Raw genomic sequence first — 9,463 nt, 5'->3', positions numbered from 1 at the left:
TCAGACAATTAAAATGTGGCTTCTCTCTCTGAAGTTGGGATGACCGAATTTTGCATCCTTTTGCAATGGCTGTGTTACAGGGAAAGAAAATCCCTGCTGGAAAGGGGTCAAGCTGAGAGGCCTGAGTCAAGAGCCAAGATGATGCACTGAAGACAGGTGGGGACTCTCTGTAATGAAAATCCCACCTGTCTGAGACCGTGGGGGTAAGTTTCCCCCAGGAAGGACATGCAAGAGAAGGTGGGTTTTGGTCACGCAGAGGGTTTTCGGCAGAGTGACTAGTGGAATAGCGTGGGCATGGGCAGCGCATGGTTGTGTGATCCCTACAGCTGTCAGAAGGAAGGGGAATACTGTTTTTATTGCAGAAATGCTAATTCTTTTTAAACGTGACGTGTTGTCACCCTCTGGTCTCTACCGGGTTGTCCTGACCATGCGCACAGCTGTGCCGTACCTGCTGCCCGTGCCGCAGACCGCTGCCCCGGGGATGATGACGGCTCCCGGGCTGCACTGCTCCACGCCAGCGCACACCACGTTGCCCAGGTTGGCCATGCCAGTGGCACACTGCACCCCCTCCACACCGGAGATGACTTCTCTCCCCACGCAGCTGACTGCGCTCCTGGCTCCAAACCCACCCCCTACCCTGGGCAGGCAATCCACGCTCCTGGTGCTAAACCCGGCGCCGCCGACCCCAAAGGAGGAAACCACCCCTAACCCTGCACCGGCTCCTCCTGTCTTGACAGTGCATTTGCCTCCGATTCCAGACAAGGATCGGCACTCCCCAACGGTGCCACCGCCACTGACCACAGCTGTGGAGAAAAACAGGCTCAGTCACTCCCAAAGTGGCTAAAAGCAGCTGATTAAGGAAACAAGCTCAAAAGGCTTGTAAGGAAGTTTGGGGATGCTTGATTAGCTTACCTACGCTCACAGGGTTGCCGGTACATATCCTGTTAAGAAAAGAAATGTCTCAAAGATTTATTTAGGGAAGGATTCCTCAAATACACAAGCCACTGCCTCAGCTATTGCCTCCTTAGAAACCCTGCAGGTACTTCAGCTTTTCTGTCCACCCAGATGTGAGGTGCTGATCCAAATTGCCCACCAAAGTACCAAAGGTTGGATCCCCAAATGTCATAGACATCTCAATGTCTCACCCTCTTTTTGTACCACAAGCAGGGGATCTGACTGCAGCATGCTCAGTGCACTGCAATCCGTCTGCCCTGGGAGGATGAGGAGGAAACAGGGACAATGTTTCTCCTCCCTCTGCACCCATCAGGAGCTGTCTCCACCCAGCACACCTCACTGCCTCTCACTCTCCTGTTGAGTTTTCCCAGCTATGGTTACAAGGTGCAGCCAGGGATGCTCCTACCTGCTCTCTTCTCCTTCCAGTAGTGTCCTGTAAGTGGCAATCTCAATGTCCAGGGCCAGCTTGACATTCAGCAGCTCCTGGTAGTCTCTCAGCAAGCATGCCATCTTGTCCTTGGCTTGCTGCAGTGCAGTCTGCAGGTCAATCAGCTTCTGACGGGCATCTTTGAGGGCGCAGTCGCCCCGCTGCTCGGCATCGCAGATGGCTGTCTGCAGAGCTGCAATCTGTGGACAGTAATGGGCAAGAGGGTGACATTAAAAAGCATCTCCACAGGGCTGCTTGTGTACCCCCTTCTCAGCTAGAAACTGCCAGAGCCTAGGTTTAGGCTGGACACATGTGATGGCCAAGCTATTTGAGGTGAAGGGGAGGGGACTGGCAGGACAGAAGCAGCAAACACTGTTTGTGTTACCATTGGCTCCTGCTTATTTGATAAGTGAAAATAAATCTGCTTCTTTGTGTATTGACAGCAGATGACAAGCTATGAAATAGGCTTCAGCAGGGGACAGGGGGTGGATTCTTGAAGCTCAGCAAAGAGTTAGTGAGGAGAAGTTGCCTGCCCCGCTGCCCGTGCAGTGTTCAACCCTTTGTCCTACCTGTTTCTTCACGTTATCCGACTCACACTGCAGCTTCTGGATCATCCGGTTCAGCTCAGCGATCTCGCTCTGATTGTTTCTCAGGTCATCACAGAACTTGCCCCTGCTGCTGTGGAGCTCCTCCAGCTAGTGTGTGAGAAGAGGATGATGTTCATACAACCGAGTTGCCCCTTCCAGGGAAGGCGGCAACTCTGGAGCCACATTGACGTGGGTGCTCCAAGGAAGCACCCAGATGTGACCTCATCCCTGACAAGGTGACAGTCCTGGGTAGGTCCTGAGCACTTGCCCTTTGGGAAGGGGATTGTGTTCCTGATGGGTGTGCACAGAGGAGACCCCTCTGAAGCAACACTGATCTGCTGCCTCTTTACAGAGAAGTTCCAAACCACAGGTTTGGGGGCAGTGGATTGATAGGATGTTCTTAGCAAACTACAGTGACCGCACAGCAAGGTGGGTTTAAGTTACATCATGGTGGACAAAAATGGCTCTCAGAGTTTTGCTGCTCAAGAGATTCCATTGCCATCTGTTCTGGTGGTGCAAATACTCACTCTGGTTTGGTAGAAAGCCTCCACTTCAGCCTTGCTTTTCTGGGCAATCTCCTCATAGCAGCACTCAACACTTTTGATGATGCCCTCCATGTCCAGGTCCCGGCTGTTGTCCATTTGAACTATGACAGAGGTGTCACACAGCTGGCAATCCAACTGAGCTCTCTCCTGCAAGATCAAGCACATGTCAGACCCCTTCCCTCAACCAGCCCAAGCCAGGCATGCAGATGCCTCTGGAGAAGTGGGGCTGGATGAGAAGGTGAAGGGTTAGGGGAGGTTCTCCCATTAACACTCATTTAGAGCATGAGCTGGTGACTGGTTTCCAGCAAGAGCTGGCAACTGGGACCTGTTTTGGTGGCACAATATGAGATTGCTGCATGCAGTTCCCTAAGGAAGGGTGGGGAATCCTGATGGAGCAACTCGTTTCATTGCAATTCAGCCTTTCTGGACATGTCAGCAGTTTTGTGGCCTGTGAGTCCCTCAGAGGTGAGTGCTTTGGGCCCCATTACCTACAGATTGCTGGGAGGTGTTTGGCTGGAAAATGTGCAAATATAAAGTGCCTCCTGTGTCTTTTGTTAACAACTTGCTGCATTTTAGACAAAAGTGTTACTTTTACCAAAATACTTTGACCAGTGCAGCTGAAACAGTGAAGTGCAGCGATATTTGGGTTTTGAAGAGAGAGCTGTTTCAGTGATTCCCAGGAATGGTTTGAATTTTAATCTGAAGGGCTTTTTCATGCAAAAAAATCCCTCCCTTTACAGCCAGCAGTATAGGGCACCACCAAGAACACCCTTTGCCTTCCCAACGTGTGTGGGATAGTGTTATTACCATATAACATATAGAGAGATGCAGGTTTTGGGGATGCAATTTCAGGATTTGCAGAAAAGACACCTTTCCCTGCATTTGGTTTTGGTGTAAGAGCTCAGCAGGGTGATGCATTGTCCCCAGGGCAGCTGACAAGGTGCTGGGAGCTCTTACCTCAGCGTAGATGCACTTCAGGAACTCCAATTGCTGCCGCAGGAGGCCCACTCTCACTTCCAGCTCCTCTTTGGTCAGGTAGAGACAGTCTACATCCTGCAAAGACATTGTGTGTTTGGTGAAAGGAGGGGAAGAAACAACGACTGTGGCAAAGCCCATGCTTTCTGTTAGATTAGGAGGAAACCTCACCATTCCCAGCCCTTAAGACTATCTGGGTTTGCATTGTATGTGCTTACAGCCTGAGAGGGGTTCTTCAAATTCATTGAGTGCCTCTATGTTGGGGCTACCCGATGAGGACTCAGGCAGTGTCATGGTGCCAGGACTCCTCATTTCTCTCCCTGGCCCCACAGCCAGGTTTTGCCCACACAGGTCTCGCCAGCATTGTCCTTAGTGTGACTGACCTTCTTGAGGACCACAAACTCATTCTCTGCAGCCGTGCGCTTGTTGATCTCATCTTCATATCTGCAGGGGGAAAGGAAAGGGGTTAAGGCCTGGGAGTCCCGTCCCCACGACCCCAGTGGCCGATGCCAAACATGGGCAGTATGACTAAAACCAGAGCCTCTCTGTATTTGCTTTGTACTTGCTTTTTGATTTTTGCCTTGTAGCTTTCCTCCTCACTGGGCTTTGTTCAGCAGTTTTTAGTCCACGCCAGCAGTATCAGTGGCTGGACTGAGGTGGCAGTAAATCATGCCAAACCACTAGAAATGCCAAAGCTTGTACCTCAGCTGAAGGTTTGGATTGCTGCTTCTGGCCCTGCTGCTTTGTGTGATGTTTTTCTGAAACACCCAGGACTCTGCTCTGAGCGTTCATGGGGAGACCGTGGCCAAAATTCCCCAAGGGAGATCAGGAGCTTGAGCAACCTTTGAAACTCCCAGGTGCAATGGGAAGGAGAGCCAGTGCATTAATGACCTAGTAATTGGGACCTAGAAGAACTTTCACAAGATGATTCCATGAGTCTGACCTTGGTGGTGGCTCAGTGAGAAAAAGAAGACATCTGAGGTGCTTGACTGTAAGACCTCTGCAGAAGGGATTGCTGTTTGATCCTGTGCTGTATTCCACCAGCCACCAAGTGTCTTGGTTCGTGGCTTAGCAGAGCACACAGGGAGCTATTAAGGGGATATCTGCAGCTAAGATTGAAAAAAACAATTCCTACATTTCCTCTGGGAAGAGAGAATGAACCCCAACAGAGTCTGTGGATAAAACGTGGGCTGGTAACAAATAGGCTGAGGGTTTTGTGGGAGCAGATGTCACCAGGGGCATAAGACCTAAGGGAGCCACAGGCATAGATGATGTGGGAGATTTGATATGGCAAACCACAGTGCTGTGCCAGAGTTTAGGGGGAGGAAAAGTGGTTCCCTTTCCCTCTCCCTTAGGAAACACTGTGGTTGAAGAGCTCTTCCAGTCCATCACCAGCATCCAAGGTAATGGAGTAGGACTCCAGTCCAGGAAAACAGCCCTGGTGTGCCCTGCCCCACTCCCCTCCCTGTGCCCAGTTTTTGGATTCATCCAGCACAACTGCATTGGCTTCACACTCAGAAACACAGCTCAGGCCAGCGAACACCCTGCTCTCTGTGTACTACTTACTTGCACTTGTACTCTTGAACCAGGTCCCTGAGGCACCGCTCCTCGTTTTCCAGCCTCTCTCGCTCCCCCAGCACACACTCCAGCTGCTTCCTCAGGTTGCAGATGAAGTTCTCAAAAACAGGCTCCAGGTTTCTTCTGGAAGCTGGGAGGACATACTGCTGCAGCAGCTCCCATTTGGTGGTTAGCACCTTGTTCTGCTGCTCCAGCAGCCGAACCTGGGGAAGAAAGAGATAGGAGTCATGCAGCTGCTTCTTGTCCTGGGCAAAAGGCACTTTGGGTTTCTTCACTTCCAAAAGGAAAAAGTAAATATAAAATCAGAAATGCTTATGGTTAAGTGACACTTTCTCAGCAGCTGGAGTGAGAACCACATTTTCTCTGAGTTAAACCTGGTCTCACTCAGGACTCATATCAGAGGCTGAGCAACACTGGTGTGTTTGCTCTGTGTCGAGGCCAATCATCTATTTGACCAAAGCTCACTTCAGCCTGTGACAGCTGGATCTACTGTCTCCCACAATGGGCTGAGTACAGCAATGAGTCTTTTGCAGCACTAAAAGCTCCATCCAGGATCTCATTTGAATGTATCTGATTTAAACTCTAACCATGGGTATTTATCATGCCTTTCACTTCTAGATTAAAGAGCTCCCTAGTACTTGAGAACCTTGTAATGGATCATGAATAAGTCATTTTTCAAATGGGAGGAAGCAGAGTCACTGCTCTTACGTGGGTTTGGTTTTTCCAGCTGCAGAACAACTCACAAGGAAAATCAAGATCAAACAGAGCACAGGTTTCTCTGCCATTTGAAAAATGTATTTCCTATAATACCTGTCTAAAGCCCTAAGGGGTAATGAAACCCCGTAGGCTTAGCTAAGAAGGCAATGATAAATTAAATCTGTTTAGGAAATCACCAAATTATTTCATTCACAGAGTGGAGGGACAGAGAAGTTAAAACAGTTGATCTCATTTTAGCTAGACATCTGTCTTCCTGCAGCTTGTTGAAGCACACAAACTTTTAAAAACACCAAGTTCTTTGGAGTTTGTAGAGGTACAATGTCAGATTACGCATTTGAGACAAGACTTCCTATTTTGCCTTCTTGCATTTCCGTGTCTCCATCCCTTCTCCCACAGGTTGTGGTTTCCTGTATCCCTGGAGACGCTCCTAATTTAGCAATTTAGCAGATTGGTGAGCTCAGAAAGGTAAATACCGGTGCAGGTGCCTTGGTGCAAGGCTTAAATCCAAACAGTCTCCAGGTCAGGACCACCGTGGTCTATCAGAAACATTTACAATATGAGGGTGCCAGGAGAGACATCTCTCTGGAGACAGCCCGTCCATCAGAGCACAGAGACACGCAACAAACAGCCTGCGTGGAGGGAAGCGGGATCTCACCTTGTCGATGAAGCAGGCGAACTGGTTGTTGAGGTTCTTGATCTGCTCTTTCTCATGGGTCCGCACTTGGCACTCCTCGGGGTCGACCCCCACGCAGAGGGGCTTGAGGAGCTCTGGGTGGATGCTGACGCCCCGAATCCCTTCAGATCTACCTCCGCCGAGGCCGATGCCGATGCCGCCGCTGTAGCCTCCAATAGCCACGCTGTCCCCAACACCTCTGTAGCTGCCCAGGCCGCCATAGCTTCCGCAGTTACCAAACCCCACGACCGTGCCCACGCCAAAGCGGCCTCCGCCGTAAGCCACACCGCAACGTCCCACTCCGGCGCCGCCGTAGACCCCGCTGCGGCAGCTCCCGCCAAAGGAAATCCTTTGCCCTCTGCCCAGGTCGCAGACGCTCCGGCTGCTGAAGCCACCGATGCCACATCTCCGTCCCACTGGCTGGCAGACAGAGGCCGAGCTGCTGTTGCCTCTGCCCAGGCCACAAACGGCGGACGCGGAGGAGAAGCCTCGTCTTCCCAGGAGAGAGCTGGAGGTGTAGCACTGTCGACTCATGGTGGCTGGGGGGGAGACGTGAGGTCAAAAGCAGTAACGGCAAAGCAGAGGAGCAAGAGAGGTGCAGGGAGTGAAAGAAGGAGATCTCCTTTAGCTTCTCTGAGGCAGAGCCCTTCTCCTTATATACATTTCAGGAGGTGCCTGAGATGCAAAAATTTAATTTACCCACTGGGTTTGGTCTGCCTGGCAGCAAGGAATGGCTTCCAACATTTTAAACCCACAGCAAACATTTCTATCTCATACAAAATAATGTGGAAATTAAAATAAACTGCTTTGCTTGCAAGCTTCAGTTTCAGGACTTATATTTTACTTAATTAATCTGCTTCCTTATTGTGTAATTATAGTTTAGCAAAATAATTCAAGGGGTTTTTATTCATGGCTTGTTTACGGTTCGGTTTCACCACAGTGTTTAATTACGTTTGAGGACCTCCTGCAAAATGTGGCGGTGACACCTCTTCCAGGGGCTCTCGCCAGCTCAGGGCTGACTCTTGAGCAATGACCGGTGGCGATAGGGGAGGAGGAAGGTGTATCTGCCAAAGCACAGCACCGACGTTGTCGGGAGCGTCCTCGTAAGCATTCATTTCTTCCTCTCGTGGGGAGGGCTGCGGCTCTCACAGGCGATTCGGCACAGCCGTGGTTGCCGGGTCGCGTGTGGATGAGCGGAGCGGGAGGGGGTTGGTGGTTTCTATATCAATGGAGCACAGATGAAGGACAAATTCTGTTGTGGGGTGTATGCTCTGGCAAACTGGGGGTTTGTGCACATGGAGCCAAGGCTCTGGTCCTGCTGGGCTTTGTGTGTCCTGTGTTTGTGTGTCCTGTTTGGAACTGAAGATATGGCATTTCTGGGTAATGCAGCCAGCCATTGATTGCTGGATTATGTGCCCCCAGAAGGTGATAACTGTGTTTAGTGTCTGGGTGTGATGTGAGTGGTGAATTCGCAGCAAATTCACACAAATGATAGCTGGGGATGTAATAAAGAAGTGAAGGGTTACAAACAGGTTGAGAAATGTTAGCCAGAATGACCTTTTTTCCTGTGACACACCTACCTGACACTAAATCATTCTGCTAATACCTGTTAATGAGAAGCTATCGAGCCATCTTAATTAAAATTCTTAAAAAGATGTTTTAATTTCCCTGGAAATCGATGAAGTTCCTTTTTTCCCCTTTAACGGAGGGTTCAAATGACAGAATCACAGCTGACTGCTTAGCTTGCCCTAAGAAGTCTTTGCATCTTTGCTGGGGTAGTATCAACCGATTCTGGGAGGATTCCTAGACAGTGCTATTGTAAACCTGAAGTAGATTGCCTTGAATTAAAAATCATGCAAAGGAATCAGGATGATTTTGAGTATTTTTGGAGTCTCTCTCTCTCTTTTTTTTTACTGGTCTCATAATGGGTTGAAATGAGCTGTAACATGCTGTGTGCAGCTATAACCATGCAGTAGTTCCATTGGAGCTGCAATGGTTCAGGTGTGTTAGGATGGATGTCTTGCAACGAGATGTACTTTCGTTTGTGAGATTGAGATAGTTGGAGAAAGCAGATGAGCTTTGGGCCACTGTGTCCTTTGTGCCATTCTGCCCCAGGTAATGCAAGGACCAGGACACCTCTCTAGTTGGTGAAAGGGGAAAATATTTTGGAAATATATTTTGTTTGGTGCTGGTGTGTGGTCTGAAGCCAAACCTGGAGCTCTGCCTGGGAGGAGGGTGTTCATGGTGGGGGCTAACACATCACTTAGTCTTTATTTAGGTCCATACAACACGAGTTTAATGAACACGTCTAGGTGGGCATAACCATGGGCAAGCTGAAAGGGAGGAGCCAGGCTATCAGCTTCCTGGCACAAGTGGTCCTGCACACAGGCTTGGTGCAACTGGGGTGGGGCAGGTGAGACGTTGGGGATGGTGACCAGGAGAAGCCACTGCTCCAAGCTCCGCTATCCTTCAGGAGCATAGAGAGACATTTCAGTTCGTTTTCATGGCAAGAAAGACATAGCCCTTCATCCTTGAAGGGAACAACTTGCCAGTTTTTCCAGCTGTGAAAAATCTGGATCTGGTTTGGGTCAGATCCCTGGATCCTCCATATCTCTGCTTGGCCACCCACTGTAGTGTGCTTTGTGCCATGTGGGTGATACGTGTACCATTTGAGGGCTGTAGACCCTCCAAGGCCTTGGTCTTATTGGAAGGCAGAGAAAATGCAGCTTGTGAAGCAACCATCCACATTCCTCCACTGTCTGCAAGTCCTGAGATCCCTTCTTAGGCACGACATGCTGCCAGGCAGTTTCCTTGAGGATTGAAAGCAGCAAACCTGTGCTTCAACCTTTGGCTCCTCCTTGCAGCCCTAAGAAGTGGCTTCTTCCAGGTGCCCAGCCTTGTACATCAGAGGGAGATGGTTCAGGGCAGTGCTTGTGGTTTCCATCTGCTGAGCTTTCACAAAGCCAGTTCACAGTCACATGGTGGAAGCCCTGAGCACTGGTTACAT

General features: G+C 50.0%; 1 protein-coding gene across 1 annotated transcript; it reads right to left on the bottom strand.

Moving 5' to 3' along the window:
- Positions 1 to 408: 408 nt before the first annotated feature.
- Positions 409 to 6,990, bottom strand: LOC104562883 (keratin, type II cytoskeletal 4-like). The gene is made up of 9 exons (XM_010209158.2): positions 6,439 to 6,990; positions 5,055 to 5,269; positions 3,872 to 3,932; positions 3,471 to 3,566; positions 2,496 to 2,660; positions 1,951 to 2,076; positions 1,361 to 1,581; positions 913 to 941; positions 409 to 803 (listed from the first exon to the last, which is right to left on the bottom strand). The coding sequence occupies exons 1-9, from the start codon at positions 6,988 to 6,990 to the stop codon at positions 409 to 411; spliced, it is 1,860 nt and encodes a 619-aa protein (XP_010207460.2).
- Positions 6,991 to 9,463: the final 2,473 nt, after the last annotated feature.

Source organism: Colius striatus, chromosome 26 (genome assembly GCF_028858725.1).
Source record: "Colius striatus isolate bColStr4 chromosome 26, bColStr4.1.hap1, whole genome shotgun sequence".
NCBI classification, from domain to species: domain Eukaryota; kingdom Metazoa; phylum Chordata; class Aves; order Coliiformes; family Coliidae; genus Colius; species Colius striatus.
Note: the sequence above shows the minus strand (reverse complement) of the source record. Positions and strands in the feature narration are given on the sequence as shown.